A 19705-nucleotide genomic window follows, 5' to 3' on the forward strand; every position below is an offset into this window, starting at 1 on the left:
GTGACTTGGTTACTTTACCCCATTGTAATGTTTATTGTGTTTTTCATTTGTCTTTATTAGATGAAGCCTTTGAGAACTGTGGGAAAAGAGGGTTGGTGATAAGAAAATTTGAAAAAAACTTAGTGTGATGACAACATTGCCAAAATAATTGAATTTAATATGCTTCATGGCTTTGTAACCCGCTTGCAGACAATCTATGGCAGATCATATCTACAGTATGGTTGATGCAAATGTCAATCGCTCACGTTATCACAAATTAAAGTGGTAAAAGAGACTACCTATTACAAAATAAAAGTGATTGTGGCGTCTGATAGATTTTTTTTTTAAATAGGCCCATGTGATCCCCTAGCTTAGAGACGTGTGTGTACAGCCATGTATGTGTGACAAATTCAGCAGAGTTCCTTTCACTGCTAATGAATGGAGGTCAGCTGGCACTGCATATACGGGTGACTGAAACCTCCAGGCAGATTTTACAATTGTGCTTGGTGAATGGTGAACAAACCTTCAATTGAAGGCAATAAAATATTTTATTTCTTAGCATTCAAAGCTTCCTATTCATAGTTTTTAGATCTTAACCAATGTCATGGTCATAAGTAGCAGGGTGTCAAGTATGTGGATTGAGAAAGACTGGAGAGTCATTCCCTGATATACATAAAGGTTTTTAGGCAAATCCTTCACACAAAAAGGGCACTAAAGTACAAATGCACTGAAATACCAATGACTCTGTAATTGTAATAAGCCTCTTTAATGGCTAACATCCTTAAGGTTAATATTACATATACACCAACATATGTAGACACAGTGGACCTCCCCAAGATTTATTTCTGATAAATTACTTAAGGTGCTAATTTCAGTTTTAAACCTTTCAAATAGGCACACAGGGACATTGGTGATCTTGTGGCCTTTTATATAGAAAAACAAATTATATGGTGCAAAAAAAATAAAAATAAAATATACATTTTTGATTGCTTATGCAAAACCAAATAATGTCATCACAACTTCATCTTATTTACTAAGTTAGGTGGAAACTCACTTTAAAAGAAGGTAATTAATTTACTTTGAAAGATTCATTCTACCTACTAACTCATATTAATTAAAGGAAACCAATGCCTGACATTACTGAGGCTTGATGTATGATCAAAGTCTACCTACAAAGATGTGGGTCACTGGGTCCAAGATGAACAAAGGAGCTCTCCTGTGGTATATTTAGACCTGACAAAAAACAGTGGTAGAGATTCTACATATTGTAAAAGTTTAGTGACTGTGACATTTTTTGGCTGAAAAAGTGTTTCCCTCTCATTAGTAAAGAGTAGAACTTCTGATACAGCCACCAAGGCAAACCAGATGTGTCTTTCTAATTGGTAACCTCAGTGAAGGTGGTTGAAGAGTCTCGTCAAACCATGGCCATATCTAGGTTTTTTTGCCAATGGAAAATTCTCTACACATAAAAGTTCTTTTATCTTCCTATTAGTATTTTCTTCTAAGGAACATGGAGAAAAACCTTTTACATCAGCACACAGCCACTTTTCTGCTTTAGTTTAAGACTGACTCAGCATTACATTGGCAGTAACCCAGATATAATAAAACTTTATTATATAAAATAAATAATAAATTCCTTTTGTCATATAATACACCTATTATTTCCTTGTTTCCATCTTCACAAACGTAAAATATGAGGGCATTAATAAGACGTCTGTAAAAAAGTGTGACAGGTTTACACAGAAATCTAACACATTTGCCAATATTTTAGGCAGCATAGGTGTAGAAGTTGTAGGAACCTGGTAAATTTGTCATATAAAGTGAGAAAAAATATTTATTGTACTTAAATATATTTATTACACAACATTATTCCTTAAGCTTACATAAGCTCTTACAAATAGTATTTGTAAAGTGTTCACATTTAACTGCTGACAGTTGGAAATTTTTTAAAAAAGGACTTTTTTTTAAAAAAGGGACAGGAATACACATAGAAAAAGACACAGTTAATTCCTTGTAACTAATCCATGCCAACAAGCAAGTCTGAACATTTCCCATTGGGTAAAAACTTGTCTTTCTATATTTAGGAATAACATGACCTAAGCTAGCTACTGTATAAACATGAAATTACAATGTCAAGGATTACAACTTTAAATGTGTAAGAGAATGTTAGGTTTTATGAATGTTATTTTGTACAAGGTAAATCAACACAATTCTTTACATTTTTGCTGGTCGTTAGTTTCTTTTCAGGAAACTTGTGAGGAAGAACACCCAAGCCCCATAATCCTAAATCATGGCTGTACCAAACCATTATGGCGAGCATTGTTGTTACTTTTTTATGCTGCATATTCACATGGATTTTTACCTTCCATTTACAGAAGGCAGATGCCCAGAGTAAGAAGCTTTTAATGTTCATTCACACCTAGGCGCTAAATACTTTTTTTTTCAAAATAGCCATAGAGAAAAAAAAAAAACAAATCTAAATGTAATGTAATTATTTGACAGGCTTGGTGGAAATTTGGTGACACATTCCCTTTAAAGATTCGAACCTACTCACATAAAAATTACTTTTATTACACATTTCCCTTAAAACTCAAACATGCTCATGTGTACTTTTCATGCTGCATTTTATCTCCTAGAGATCCTGTTTTATACATTTTATATCAGCAACAATCCTGATACAATCATAAGATTATTTGTCAAATGACTTTTACAATTCTTGTAATCACTGATGACTTTATGATCTTGGCGTGGGACTGCTGATGGGTGCTGCTATCTTGGAAGTGATGTCAGCAGCCCCAGGTTCACTCAAACCCGTTACTGAAAAGATGAAGTATTTCCCTGCTATAATTTATTTTTGAACAGCATCTCATTCATTGATGGCCACATGGAGGCTTAAAGTGCTTCCTTCACTTTACACAGGTTAAATGATAAAAAAAGTTTTGTTTTCAGGGAAAACTTTTTTTTTTCATTTAGATAGTGTGGGGAAGAGTTTGATTTTATGACTTGGTTTATAAGTGTCTGTATCCCAATTGGGAAAAATTATTCCTCTCTTTTACTGGTGACTATTGTCACTAAGAAATAATGTAATAGGAAATCTTCCTAGAAAAAGGTAAGGAAAATATTCTGGTATGGACCATTAACTGAAAGTGAAATTCCCCTTACATTGAGAAATTTCCTCTATCTTTCTGTTTCTGTGTATATGGTAAAGAAAGTCATCAAAAAAATAAATTAGTAGTGTTTTCTCATTCACAAAGCAATGTCTGATGACAGATTCTCTCAGCAAACTTTTCTCTATCATCGTCACACATTTTTTAGAAACAAAAATATGAACATCTACTCACCCACTGGGTCCGGGTCTTTGAGCCTGAGAGATACGCCAGTCCACGTTAGGCTGCGCCTGCTGAAAAAAAGTGGAAAAGTGCTTGTAATTGCTTTTTATATACAGATAAAATAGACATATCATTCAGTTCTAGTTTTCTTCTTCATGCTGAAAGGAAGGGAAATTGGTTACAATATCATAAAGCTTCCAAACAGTTTTGGCTGGTGCTCTGTTTAAAGATAAAATCAAAGTTATATTACAAAAAAAGACATTTGCTTGAAAAAATATAATGGGTAAGATGACAAATATATAATAATAAATTTAAATTAACATCACACTGAAATGTTATCAAATGGCAGCATATATATACAAATTAGAAACATACATAAACAATAAAAAAACATGATAAAAAAGCATGATTATACAAAATGTAATAATATTCCGCTACTGACTATTTACTAAACAAATTTGGGCCTAGTGTGTCAGCTCCTACCTGTGAAACACAAAACACTTTTCCAGTACCAACTGCAGTGACTTACATGACTTATATGTGGTGTATATGTGTATATGTGGTGTGTGTATATGTTATTGTAAAAAAGCATTTGCATATATTTTTTTGTGCTGGGAGATTGGCAAATCTGTGTCATTAACAACAGGAACAGTGTGCACTCCTAATTAGTACAATTAGTTTCTATTAACATGTTAAAGTTTTGATGTTACTGCACTTATATAAGCACAGTCCAACCACTGTTCTTAATTTAAAAAGCCTAACAATTAAAACAGTGGGCCTGATTTATTAAAGCTCCCTAAGGCTGAAGAGGATACATTTTCACCAGTGAACCTGGGTGATCCAGCAAACCTGTAATGGATCTGATCCAAGATTGAAAACATTTGCTAACAAATAGCAAAAAATTCTATTACAGGTTTGCTGGATCACCTAAGTTAACCATTGAAAGTGTATCCTCTCCAGTCTTGGAGAACTCAGTTACAACCACCTACTTCCAAGTACTTTAAAGGAGCCACAAAAGCAAATAAATGCATGATAATTTTTTATCTTATATCTCTTTGTCACACAAACACATGAAATAAAAACTAAATAATGACACCAAGATAGCACCAAGCATAGGGATAGTGTGGTATTTAAAGCAGTAGCAAATTACACCGAAAGAGTGGAGCTACACATGTTCTGCATATTAGAACATGTATTGCAGTTGTGAGCCCCATCATAGAGAATATCTGAACATCCAACTATACCATTTACTCACCTTTCTTTGTTTCAATTGCTTTCCATTTTTCTACAATACTTTGGGGTCAATTTACAAAACGGTTTACTTGACTATTGCAAACTTTCACTAGTGGTGAATCAATCACTGTCATTCAAAACATATACACTGGGAAGATTCACCTGCAGTGATTAGTGAATGTCATATTAACTGCGTTGTAAATATACCCTCTAGTATATGTTTGTACCAAGAATACAGGATGGCAATAAAATTACACTGTGGATAAGATTTTGAAAAAAAAGTAAACAGAACGGATTGCGTTTTCCAAACATATAACTTTTTACAAACATAGAGAATCCTTAGTCAACACTTATGTCCATGTCAGACTGATGGTGTTAGACCAATTCTTATTTTTACATTTTTATATATATTGTGAATTTACTGAAATGTTTAGAAAGCCTTATAAAGTGATTTGGCTGCGTTGTATAGCAGCTTGCCAATGGTTATGCCATTTATCAGACACACACGTGCTTCATCTAACATCTTAGGAGAAATATAGGTCCCTGGTGACTAAAGCATGCCAAACTATGACGAGTGCCCTCACTAAAAATATGCATGTTGCAATGGCAGCCTTCCAGCTGGATAGCCAGATAAAGAGTAGAGAACTTGTAATGGGACTGTACACATCATAGGTACAATCAAAGACATTTAAATACATTAAACTGACAATAACAAATTGAAGCCAGAATAGTTACATATATACTGTAGTCACATACTCTTAAATTATCAATTTGCTTTACCCAAGCACACAATTGATATTCTAACAAGTATATCTCACATCAGATTCATCATATTTTACCCAGATATAGACTTCAAGACTTCAACAAGACTTCAAAGTGCACAAGGGGCAACAGTTGTATAGCAGCAAAAGTTGAAAGCTCATTGCTTCTATATGGGACTAATATTATGATTATATATATGAATATTTATATATATATATATATATATAAATACTATAACTGTATTTCCACCCAGCATAATGAGAATACAGAAAGTGGAGTTAAACACAAAGCTACAGCACATATATTAAAACGTCGTCCATTCAGCCAGTAATGCCTACAAGGAATTAATGTTAATAACAGGGCTTACGTACATAAATTTCATTCGTAATACCAGCTTACTGACAAGTACCAATAGAAGTTCACCCATTATACTGCTCTGGAATATTTCAGCAAATTACAGTAATTTTAATAGTTATACCTGCATTAATATTATACTGTCACATACACTATATTTCCTGTGTGTGTGTGACTCGCGTGTAATAAAATCTGGGAAGGTAAGGTTAAGGTACTGATCATTTAAACAAATGAAGAATTTCTAATTTTCAGAGAGGACTTGGCTTTTACTGACGTACAAAAATCTAACCACTTGCTGTATCTGTGCTATAAACTAGCAATTCTAGATGAAAAGTTGGCCAAGTGGAAAAAAGGATTGATTCACATGGCTCCACCTAATATACTAAATTGATAAACCCTTGTTTTTAGGATTTGTGATGAAATTAAGACAGGCAGATGTCACATTTTGAGAAGGCTCTCCTGTGTTTCGAACCTAAAAGTCACTGGACTTGTGGGTTCCACTTTACTGTTGCTTTTTGTTACATATGAAAGTAAAGTTTTTGCAGTCTTTTTTTACAGGTATGTCTATTCATTAGTTTCTCATTTAATGATAGGGTCAGTGTACCCAGCAGGGATGTAGTCGTAAAAAAAAAACGAGGAGGCGCAGTACCAGTAAACGACTTGTGTCTGTGTGTCCGTGGGAGATTGATGTTGACCGTTCCCGAAAAGAGTAAGAGCACGGAGTGCGCACGCGTGCCCGCCCCGCTTTGCCCCTGGTCACCAATGCCTGATACCAATGCAAATATCCAGTATACATACAGGCTACAATATCTATACAATATGCAGTTAAGGATTATGCACGCAGTTCTTCTGGCCCCTAATTGTTATTTACCTATAAAATGGGAAAAGCTGTGAATGTGAGTTTGTTACCTAAAACGTTACAATGATTTTGTAAATTGCATTGTATGTGTGTTGATTCTGTAATCACAAAGAACAGTGTGACTTTTTGTGTTTTGAAGTTTCCTATAATAGCCAAGGTTTGCAGATGGTGTCATCAAGGAGTTTGGTGGAGAGGTTTTTAAGCATTGTTGAAGTGTGATCATCCTGCGTATTGCAGTAAAAGGTAAAAGAATGAGTGCTGGACAAACTATTACAGTCAAACTTGTTAGCAAAGAAAGAAGAGAATGCACATGTTGTAAAAAAAGTAACAAAATACTAATTTAGATGTATAATTTAACTATGTTTGTCTATTAGGAGCCTCTGTTTTTTAAAGTTTAGCCTAAAGAAAGCACAGTTAACTTCTCTCTAAACAAAAGTCTTTCATTTGCTTTACAGATTATACCTTCACACAGTGGTAAGACTTTGGGGTCAGATAAAAGGTCCATGCAACCACATCAAAATAGATGACACTTATCTACATCTGGATTGAATAATCTACTTCTGACGGTATTTCCTCTAGTTAAGTATTTATACTTTCATTCCACATTTTATAATTTGACATAACACTCTTTTAACACTTAAAAGTCAAATGTCAGCACTTAAAATTGCATTTTAGTTGCCATTCTGTTGACAATTTAATTACAAGCTTCCTTAAAGAAGAAAAGATGTGTTTATTGAATCCTGCTGCCCCTTTAACTTCCTTTTAAGAGTACCAGACCACAGTCGAGTCACTATAAATCACTTACACCAATATTATTCCTGATGACTGGCAATATGCTAGTTAAACCAAGTGTTTTTAGGTTACAATTGAGATATTCCCCAGACATTGTCAAAGTGATACCTTCAGAGTCCCAGTATCAGCTTAATCAATCTAACATTGCTCTGTGAAAACAAATTATAGCACATAACTGGTTATTCTGTCAGGTTCTGTTACTATAGTAATACATTATAATTTGACTTAATAAAGCAGAATACTCAGCAGACAACAAATTAAGTAGTAACATATTTAAAGCTGCTGCAAAAAAAAAACTGAATTTAGAATTCCTAATCTAATTAATTTAACTTAATTAATTTAGTTCTCAATACAATTGAAGAATACTGTTCTTGCAACAAAGGTTTCCAGTGTATGGTTTTAAACTGTGACATTTCTACATTATACAGCTGCTATATAGAAATGTTGGACAAGAGAAAGCAATGCACAAAATGAATACATACATCTATGCTCAGAAAGTGTTTGATGGGATAAAAGGAGGCATGGGGGCATGGTTTACTAATACAACATAATGTTATCAGTGATATTTAAGACATATATTAGAGGAGGGCAATCTATAATGGTTTTCTATATAATTAGTTTTGATTTATTACATTATTTTATTTTTTATTGTACATTTATTATTAATTTTATTAGCCAAGTAAATGTACTTAACCAAGTAAATAGTCTTTATCTTAACTCCATATGGATACGTAGTTTTCCTAGGAATGCAATGCTCTTCTCAACCTCAAAAAAAAATATATCTCACACAGAAAATTTCTTACAGTGAATGAAGGTTACATCATTGCTTTTCAGAGAAAGGGGGGTTCTCCTTAAAAATAGATTTTCTATCCATAGTAATGAGTTGAACCAACATATACACAACATGACTCATGCTCATGCCTAACTCATAGGGTCTGATTTATTAAAGCACTCCAAGGCTGGAGAGGATACACTTTCATCAGTAAAGCTGGGTGATCCATCAAACCTGGAATGGATCTGGTCCAGGACTCAAAACATTTGATAGCAAATACCAAATGACTTTGAATAAATCTATTCCAGGTTTGCTGGATCACTCAGCTTCACTGACGAACGTGTATCCTCTCCAGCCTTGAAGAGCTTTAACAAAATCAGGGCCATACAGTGAATGTGAAAAACTGACTGGAGCAGTCAAACTCTAATCAAAATGTTTGTTATACCTGAACTGTGCTGATTACAGACTTGTTTCCAGCTGATTTGTGTGTGTAAACTGTCTGATTAGCATTTAGCAACCAAACTTTGCCGATGACAGTAAGTATTTAGGGCCCTTTTAGGGCATTTCCTTCATAAGATATTCTCTTAGGGGTTATGAGTTAAAAATGTGCTAATAAGAACAGCAGCTATAAAGGCTACATTGCTGCAAAAGCTAGAGAACTTCAGAAAAAGGAATAACACATCTCTAACATCAAAATTTAAAAAAAGATCTTTTTAACGAGAGCCAGTACACCTGCATCGAGAAAGCTAGCATCTAATTTACACATCAATACAGTTCTCAGTAGTTGTCATAGAAACACAAGGCACTGAGGAAAGGCCAAAGATGTTGGCATAGTTTCTTCCTGTTTTCATTAAAGTGAATAATAAAATATATTTTTTGCTCCCAGGCAGTTTCCACTGTCCCACTTTTATTCAGTCAATTTACGCTTTTATGAAAAAAAAAGTTTCAAGAATATCTGATTTAACAAATTGTAAAATATTTTACTGTCTACAGTCCTTGTGCCCAACCTGCAGCATCATCTGTGAGGCCCTCAGGGCCTCCACAAACTGTTCTGTTATAATTAATCTAGATGTTTGCCCACCCCAGTAAAGGAAAAATATCCTAGCAGCAAATTGCTTTCTTAATTTATTTCCTTTGGTTTTTTTTCTGCTGCCCATTCTCTTTCACTTTTTGTGTTTTCTTTGATTTTTCATAATGAATTTTTAATTCATCGATTCATTTGTATGAAATTAAATAATAAATGTGTCACAGATATTTTTAAGGGGTTGTAGAAAACTCACATGCAGAATAAATTATTTAAAAAGAGGTTGCAATAACGGCAATCTCTAGCATCTCATAACACCCCCTTCCCCCACCGGCTCCAAAATTCCTATACATGTTCACATTCCCTGACCATAAACTGTAGCAGCATGCCCATGGTCTTTGACCATTTCCTGCTCCATGTTTTTGTAAAAATATGTTCACTGAAAATACTGTGCAGGCATTACATGATGTTATGGGCTGCATTTAGGCCCCTAGATGAAGAAAGTTGACTAACACTAGTGTACAGACTATTGTAAAATGGACTATCTATAGTTTCTCACATTGGTCATTACCACCCTTTATAAAGTTGAGTAAAACTCTGCCAAGATAAGTTAACCTCTGTTTATTTCATATATTCAGTCAGGCTATGGGGGTGACGGGAAATAAAATGATCTTTTTAATGAGTACATGATGCACTGTTCTATTAGACTGCATTAGAAACATAATTGGCTGAATCTTTTTTTCTAATTGGAACAAAGTGTTTCTTCTAAATTATAGACAACATAGATATTACATAGGTGCTAGTGACATTTGGAAACAATTAGGATGATTAATGATAACAGATACCTTATCCTTGTCAGCCTATTTGCAAAAGAGAAAATGGCCTACAACAACAAAATCTAATAATTGGCTAACACTGATAAAAAAACTTGAGTTATTTTTTGTATTGATCAGTATTTTGCATAAACATTCTGTAAAAATATAAACCAAATTGCTACTCATTCTCTCTAAGCCTTTTATGTAGCAGAGATAAAAATACAGTATATAAAAAAGGAATAATCGTATAGACTAGTATAGACTTTACACATCCTCAAACATAAGCATTAAAGTATCTTTAACTATTTCTAGACAATAAAAAATGATATTTGTGCATGAAATAAAAATTAAATATTTACATAATTATCGACAAGTTAATAAATTGTACTTTCTAACCCAGTTCTATCCCCCCAGCACTTGGCAGTAGGTGTGTGCCAATTCCTGCATAATAAATTGTGACTAGTTCGAGCCATACTTAAGTCACATTCAAGGAGACTTTGATATTTGGATATTCTATGCCCCAGTCATCAAGGCTAATGAAGATTAATTCTAGGTACTGGTTAGGAGACACTTTACAAGTAGGTGGAGGAAAGAACGATTTTGACACTGAATTCACATTGAATTCATACTATTTCTTGAACTACTGTTGACTATCTACCCAGATTCTCAGTAAAATATGCCAGTGCCAAAAGATGCAAAATAATTGTATTGAATTGTATCTGAAAATATACAACTTCTAGGTTAGGTTCAGGTTAGGACTCCAACATAATGGCCAGAGCAGGTGTGTAGACCCAAGAACTCGAATGCAGATACTTTAACAATCTAGAATGACCCGTAAACACTAGGTGCCTGGCGAATTATCGTTTTTTGGTATACTGACCTTTTAAGTAAAATTAAAACAGTCTCTTTATGTAAGATATTACGCTTTGCTTTACAATTTTAAAGCTGCGTACATCCAAATACTGTTTACCAAAAAATGGATAGTAAATGCAATTAGTGTGTACTTCTTAACATGATGCAGCTTTCAGAACCATGATTCATTTTATTTCAGACATATAATTATTTTGAGAAAATAAGTCCTCTGTGCCAGATTCCATAAACCAATGCTCCAAAGCTAAGTCAAGACTACTTAATAAGTAAATGCATTCAAACATCAATCTGCAGAGCAATGCCTTTCCAAACTGTTCCTTCTCTGACAGCTATGTGAGTCAGCCAAAGTTCAGGATAATTGCACCAGTACTGTGACATCTCGGAACAAATTGTGTAATATCAGCTTAAAGCAATGCAACACACTGATGCTGTTTTCCTGAATGAGACATTCGTATCTAAATGTGCATTGAACTAATGAACTACATATGAAAAAACACACTGTACGTAGTAATAAGCCCTCAATTTTAAGGTACTGCTTTTGATATGTGAATCAAACCTTGCTGTGTTTTCTTAGACTAAGATCTATCAAAAATATATTTTACTGCTTTCCTATTGCTTGTCCTAGTAAACATTTTTGGGCACAATGTTTCAACTATTACCTAAAATTAATAATGATAATTTATGCAGATCATCAGTCCAGACAAGATAGTTAGAATTACTGTGTATGGTATAACTTATCGGAAACAAATAAGAATAAATAATTTATGGCAAACAAGTAATTCAGGTTAGTTTTCAACCTTCAGTAGAATTTCCCTTGGCTGTGGGCGGCTGCAGAATACCCAGCTTGAGAAGATGTAATAACAGACCACCAATCAGTAAGTTCCTGATGGGTCATGTAGATGTGGGTAATGTAATCAATGGTTTTGTAAAACAGGCTTTGACATAGGAATGGAAATGTTAATGACAAGGACAAATTAAATCGATAATATATGCTGAAAGAATGGAAAGATACTGATGACAAGCAAACGTGATTGATGTTAATATGCATAAAATTCTATCAGTTTGCCAAGAGATTGGTGCTAGAACATCATAAAAAACAAAGATCAAAACTGACACAATGCTCTGGTTGTTAAAAATAAATTATTAATGTAGCACAAGCATCAATCACAACTGGGAGCAGAAAACAATTATCTGCCCCAATAAAACCTAAAAGGTTTCTACAGCTATAACAGGCATACAGACTTCAGCCCGTCAATCTCTGTGCAAATTTTTGGATTGTGGGATGAAACAAACAGAAAAAGCATCCATTTGTCACTGGTCAAATGTGAATCCCTATGGAACATCACTCCTGAAAAACATAGTTGGCTTTGCAAAGTCCACAGCCTAAACATCTTCATTCAAATGTCTTGCAGAAGCCGTACACAATGAATTCTGTACTGCACTACTGCAATTAAATTACTGCAAACTAATCCCAAAATACACCAAGAAGGAAGCCCCTGCATCTGGTATGTTAGGGTAATCCCTGCTCATCTAATGTGACACCAGGCAGCTAAATGTGGGAAGCCAAATGTGGGAGGATAAAGGCTGAATATAAACAAAGCAATGCTTACACAAGATTGGACCTATGATGACAGCACAGGGAGAGAAATACCAGTGGTGATAGGTTTTATTTGCAAAACAGCCTGGATATTTATTAGGATGTATTAAAAGTACATTTATTATTTATTTTGTTACTGAGATCTCACAGTTGCCAGATAACAGGTTCAGGCACGTTTTCTAGAGTTAATATCTCTATAAGAGTTTTTATAAATAACATTTTATCCAGTTTTACATGATGGTTAAAACACAGTTGCTAATCCATGTCAACATTTTTTGAAACCATAATTTCAGGATATAATAGAAAAAATGGTATTCTATTAGTAATCATATAACAAAATGCAAAACAATAAGGATAAACTGGGACCACAATAGCTGCTATTTGTGGACTAGTTCTTGTCAGTACAAGTTTTAATTGTCCATCCACACTTAGCAATGAATTAAACAGTGAAAAGCTATATTTATTTGGTTAGGAGCATGTTTAAATATAAATGTGTGGAAAGCTATGAAATTGGCCAGGCAAGACTAAACACTGAGCAGTCTCCACATGTAAAGCAAGTGAACAGAAATAGGCAAACCCACTGGAAATGTGCCAGCCTAATTTGTATCTTGTTTAATCTGTGTATGTGGAAACTGACTATTAAGCAGAACAACGTAAAATAAGCAAATACCAGTATAAACATTGAATGCAAGGCTGATATTCTCATCTTATATTAGGTTGAAGTTCACACTCACATTTTTTATAATCAGTACTATTTGGTGAAAATGTATTTAGCACTCCTCCCCCCTCCACATAAAAAAAGGGTTATTTTGCAATGAATTCGCGTTTTTTTCCAGGTGTTTGTGTGTGGTACAGTAACATTGCCCTAAAGTGATAAAATTTACTCAACGTACTTCTTGTATGGGGAGAAGCATTATCACCCTAAACTTATAATTTATAACTTATAACTTTAATTATAACAAGTTAATTATAACATCCTTATACTCCATTGCATTGCCTCCCTCTCCTTATTTCTTTTACATAGGAGGAAGTAGTTGTGTAGTTCACAGAAGATAGCTTGAAAAGCTGACAACATTGTTAAGTTTTAGCTCAGTACAAAGGAAGTTTCAAGAATCCTGGATATTTTCAAGGATCGTCAGGTATTTTTTTTTTACATTATTCAAAGGATTGTAAAAAAAGTAGGAAGGAATTCATAAAACTCCCACTGATTTTCCCAAAGCTGCTTATGCATAAGCAATAAAATGGCTTGCATAATACTGTATTATTCCTGTATTATTACAATGGAAGGTTTATTTGTTTAGGAATTGGGCTAAACCACAAGTTTTGTGAGTGTACAAATACAAAATACTAAACTACATGCAGTTGTTATGTCTTATTAAAAACAAGCAATATATGGCATAGCTTGTTTAAAAACAGCTAAAGCATATGTAACCCAATTATTATAATCCAATGTAAACTATTTTCAATATTTTTAAACCTTCAGCTATTAATCTAAAATCTGAGGATCTTACTATGGAGGTCCTTGCTGAAACACTTTCCAGTATAGAAAGATAGGGACAGTGCTCTGTCCCTATCTTCTAATTCAGCTCCTGCATATTCACTCTGTTATACGGGCTTGCCATAGACACAAGTGGCTATTTTAACACACAGTACATGGTACACTACTAAATTGATTGTCACTAGGTAAGAGTTTATATAAACGTTAATAGGACTTTTGCTCATATAAGTAGCATCAGTAACAAAAATAGTGTATGCAATCTTTTGTGTCCTGACAAATCTGCTCAACCTGCCATGTATTGTATTCAGATGGCAATGTGGTCAGAATGCCCCAGACTAATTTCTAGATGAGCTCAGAATAGCTGTTCATTAGGAACATGTACACTGGGGAATTTACCAGACAATATGGAGATAATTTTGTGTATTTATAGCGATGCACCTGTGCTATTTCAGTTTGAGTTACCAAGCTCAGTATGTCAATAGAGCAATAAAATGTAGGACACAAACTCCTGTGCTTTTATCTATGTTAAACAATCAGATTTTACTGTATATTTTGGATATAGAAAGCTATCTGATAACTGATTTGGGCTACTGCATATTGATAGTTTATTAATTACATGTTACTGCATTTCATTACTTTTATTACATAATACACCTACATTTTTTCAAAAATACTAACATATACAAAAATAAACATTTGTTCTGCACAATGGGTGCCTGAACAAAGTGTCCTATCTAATACACTTTTTATTATCCCCTTTTAAAAACTAAACAAATAGCTAAATGCATAGTTGAAATAAATAAATTTCGATGTTTTTCGTGCTTAAAGATTAAATTCTATACCCAGCACCAAGTTTTGTTACTTGGCACAATTGCTAAACATCACACCCAGACATGCAGATGCTGCTGTTAAGAAACAAAACATGATTCAGGACCTACCAAAGCTGTGACTAAGCAGGAAGCTTAAGTGAATAATAAGGATATTGTTGTGATTTTTTCTGTATAAGAATGAACATTTTATGTGACTTTCATGGCCAAAAGGTTGTTTTTATGCTATACATTGCTTGACAGTGGAACAGGCGAGCTGGTAATATTGCATGACACTCTAAGTCACCACATGGTTACCCTATGGACTGTTAGATTCTGAATAGGGAGTATCATTGGAAGATCTCTCATTGACTATGACATATACCATGTCCATATTGCATAGCTATGTATGAGATTGTCTGATCACTGTCCAATGGTTGACATTTTGATATCTGTATGTATTTATCATGGACAATCAGCCCTTTCTTAGCATTAGAAGGAACTCTAATAAAACTTTCCTATGCTCTGTGTCACCACAGGGTTATTTGTTATATATTGGATTACAGTAACGCTTGTGCTTCTGTTCACACACATACATATGTATACAACCTCCTCCCCTGAAGCTACTGCAGATTAACATTGTTCATTATGTGGCTCCCTGCGGAGAAAACCTCTGAAGCTAGGAAGTGCTCAGGAAGTTGTCTGTTACTTTCATTGACGCCACAAGAGTAAGCTATGCATGTACATTATATATAGTACCATGACTATGTACTATACACAATCTTTTTAAGCTCCTTCATTACCTGGACTACTTATCAATGTAGAAAAACATATTTAGGACAGTTTTTTCAGGACTGCATAAGATAAATCACGGAGTAGACAGGCAGAAATGATAAAAAGTCTATGTTGACAAGAATCTACCAATTTGGCTTTTGCAGTAGACAACTGCCATGGATGTGGAAACACTGAAAACACCCATAACAAGTCAAATATTATATTTAGATGCTAAGGATTGTTGTGTTGCATATAACCATACAAAAAAGCGAATGCACATTCTTTTTTCAGCTTTTACATATACATCTAACTGTATGTTGTAGCATTCCTTAAACTTCATACAAAACCAAAGGTGTCTAAAGATGCCAAGATGTACAACAAAAATAATACTGGAAACGCGCAATTTGTAAACACTTTGGAAAACTGATCATTCACCCAAAGCTGCTTGGCAAGTGGGTAATTGTATTGGATGGATCGTTTCCAATTACATGATCATTGTCTAACCCACCTGCAAAAAGCTGGATCATTGAGTTAAAACTATGGGCATCTCAGAGCACATATCATGTGGAAACAGCCACATAATTCACCAAAATAATAGTAATTACATGGTACAATTCAATTACCTATAGCTAACATGTATCATAAAAAGTATGATGTCTCACCTGCCCAGGCCCAATTAGAGTGGGGTATAAAACATCGTTTTCATTGAACATGCTTTTCAGTTGAGGAAAATTTAATGGCCTCATGAAGTTGATATCATTTTTATCTGACATTGTAGAATAGCAGGATTTGTAACACTGACCCTTGGGATCTGTTGGTGCCATCCTAACTTCCATATACTTCAGAGTACCATCTGAGTTCAAATGTAGAGTTGGCTGATACTGTCCTGTGTAGTGATTCGGCTCAGACCCATTTTTGCAACACCATCCTGTACCACCGCTATCCTTTTTCAGACATTTTATCAGCAATATTGTGAAGGTGATAAATGACACAGCACTTATAGCCACCAAAGAAATAATTAAATACATTGTTAGTTCAGAGCTGTTTGTTGAACTTGGAAACAAATCCTGGGACTTCATGTTTTCTTGAACTGTAGTATCCTCCAATGTAATGATGATTGTCACTGTAGCAGACAAAGAAGGTTCTCCATGATCACTAACTGAAATAACTAAACTTTGCTCTTGGTTGTCATTGTCCTGAAAACTACGGGTAGTTCTGATTTCTCCCATTTGGGAAGATATAGTAAATAAAGATATGTCTGTGGCATTAGCAAAGTTATATGATAACCATGCATTATGACCAGAATCAAGGTCCACTGCATTAACTTTAGTGACAAAGTATCCACCGGGGGCTGACCTTGGTATCTTCTGATGGGCAAGAAAATCATCAGAATGTTCAGGGTAGAAAATTGATGGAGAATTGTCATTGGCATCTAAGATGAAGATATATGCAGTTGTATTGGAAAACTGTTTTGGAGATCCAGAATCTTCAACATTTACGGTAATCTGTAGAACCTGGACCTGTTCAAAATCAAATGAGCGCTGTGCATAAATATTTCCAGTTTTTGGATTTATATATACAAAAGATGATGCAGAGGAACCTCCGACCTGACCATCAGTGATTGAATAAACTAAGCTGGAATTTTCTCCTTCATCTGGATCTGATGCCAACACTTCTAAAAGTAGCTGCCCTGGCTTGTTGTTTTCTTGTACACTTGCACTGTAAGTAACTTGAGAAAACGTAGGCTGGTTGTCATTAACATCAGAGATTTTCAAAGTGATTGCTTTTTGCGTCCTTAAAGGAGGAGACCCCATGTCACTTGCAACCAAGTCAATAACATACTGAGACACAGTTTCTCTATCTAAGACACCATCAGTAATTAGAGAATAGTGATCATCTGAAGAGGTGAATTTAAATGGTAAATTAGATGGTAGTTCCAGTCTTACCTCCCCATTTGGACCCATATCTTTGTCGTTTACTCTGAAGAGCCCAACGACTGTTCCAATTGGTGTATCTTCAGGAACATCTGTCATTAAAGAGGTCAGCAGTATCTCAGGTGCATTATCATTGACATCATCAACTTCCACGTGAATAATACAGCTTCCCTCCATTTCTGGCACACCTTTGTCTTTTGCTCTGATTGATAACTCAAATGACTTTGATTCCTCATGATCGACAGGTCCAATAACAGAAATTACTCCTGTGCTTGGATTTAAGGCAAATAATCTTTTAATAGAATCCGGTGTGTGATCATCAAAAGAATATTCAATTTCACCATTGGCACCTTCATCAAGATCGGTGGCATTCAGTTTTATAAGTATTGTGTTAGCAGCAGTATTTTCCTTTAAATTAACTTTATAGGATCCCTTTTCAAAGGTAGGTGGATTGTCATTTAAATCCATAACAATGACATTTATTTGTGTTGTTCCAGATCTTGGAGGAGTTCCTCCATCTATAGCTGTAAGGATAAGGTGATGTCTGTCTGCTTCTTCTCTGTCTAAAACTTTTTCTAACACTAGCTCTGGAATGACAGTTCCATCTTTGCGGTTCTTTACAGACAGTGAAAAATAAGGACTTGGTTCCAGTTTATATTGTTTAATTCCATTGGTTCCCACGTCCAGGTCATGTGCACTTTCCAAAGTAAACCTAGCTCCGGGACTTGCTATTAATTCTGTAATCTTTATAGTTCTTTCATTGTTTGAAAACATAGGAGAGTTATCATTTATATCCAAAACCTCTACCATAAATCGGTGTAGTTGTAGAGGGTTTTCTATAACTACTTCAATGGGTAACACACAGCTTGTGCTAGAGCCACACAGGCTCTCCCTGTCTATCTTTTCATTTACTACCAAAGCTCCATTTTCCCAGTTCACAGCAAAGTATTTTCTGCTTCCCTCTGATCCCATCCGAAGCTTGCGTTTTGAGAGATCAGAGATTTTCAGCCCCAAATCTTGAGCTACATTTCCAACTGCTGTCCCTGGTTCAGACTCCTCCACAACTGAATAGCGAAGCTGCCCAGAGACCCATCCCCAGCTACAAAGGAAAAAGAAGCACTTTACTTGCCATTTCCAAGTCTCTGCTGAGTTTTGAATGTCCATAACTTAAACCTTCCCTCCAAGCAGCTTGACTGCTGTCTCCGAATCCACATGTAAATCCTAGGAATTTATTGAATCCATTGTGCACAAAGAGACCTTCATATAGTAGCACATTTGTATCCAACTTGATAAATACATTCACAGAACTCTTATTAGAGCAGCAGCCTTCCTTTCTGTGTTGCTGGAGGAAAGCTTCACAAAACCAGAGGGGAGAGAAAGGATGACAGCAGAGGCTCTGATGTGTGCAGCACAGAAGGTTCAGATGTCATCTCTGCCCTCTACTGGCTACTCTTATTAACTGAAAGTGTAAATATATGAGTGCTATATTTACAAACAAGTTTAAAAAGACACATTACCGCCTGTACTTTTTGTTAACTCCATGATTTTTTCCTACTGCAGATTTATATTTCTGAAGCACCTTTATCTAAAAATATGTAACACTTAAATCAGTATTTTTGTGTATTATTTTTAGTTGCATAACCATTGACACCTAGCAGTAAACCCAATGTAACATCATTTTCTACACTTCTAATATTAGAGTCTGGTGCAGAGAACAAACTAATGTCTACTTTATTGTAACATTGGCTTGCCTTTATTTTGACATAAACACAACCAGGAAAGCATTTCTTCAATTTAGAGTACATTCGGAAGTACCAAATACAGTCCACACTGTGGAAGTTTGCATTGCCATGTTTTTACGTTTTTTTAATCACGGGGCTAAACTGCTACCCTGTTTCCCCGATGATAAGACACTGTCTTATTTTTTCTGGAAGGCCAAAATATGCTCTAGGGCTTATTTTCAGGGGGATGCCTTATTTACCCATGAAGAAGACTACAGTACACAGTTATTGTTCACTTATTTTACATTTTTCTCTAAAAAGGGGGGGCTGTCTTATTTGATGGCCCTGCCTTATCATCGGGGAAACACGGTAGTACAGTCACTTTGAATGATCCTTAATAGAATATGAAAATAAAAGACATTTACAAATACTGTACTGCATTTTGAAAGCCAGCCTGCCATAGGATTTATTAATTATTATATAAAATTTAAGCGTACCTAAACTCAGAATTTTTACTGTACATAGAAGAGTAGACAACCCTTTTATTTAAAGTAAAAATTTAGTTTGCTTGCGTTTTTTTTTTGAC

The 19705-nt window shown here is 34.9% G+C and overlaps 1 protein-coding gene across 50 annotated transcripts in view; it reads right to left on the minus strand.

The window, feature by feature from the left end:
* Positions 1–19705, minus strand: part of LOC140323507 (protocadherin gamma-A4-like) — a 301537-nt gene that overhangs the window by 7824 nt on the left and 274008 nt on the right. For 37 of the 50 annotated variants that reach the window (XM_072400633.1, XM_072400644.1, XM_072400647.1 and 34 more), the window contains one exon: positions 3321–3379. In XM_072400633.1, coding sequence (XP_072256734.1) covers positions 3321–3379 — 59 coding nt within the window. The other 13 variants (XM_072400643.1, XM_072400625.1, XM_072400622.1 and 10 more) reach the window with 3 other exon arrangements.

The sequence above is a fragment of the Pyxicephalus adspersus genome, chromosome 2, assembly GCF_032062135.1.
Source record: "Pyxicephalus adspersus chromosome 2, UCB_Pads_2.0, whole genome shotgun sequence".
In the NCBI taxonomy this organism is placed as follows: Eukaryota; Metazoa; Chordata; class Amphibia; order Anura; family Pyxicephalidae; genus Pyxicephalus; species Pyxicephalus adspersus.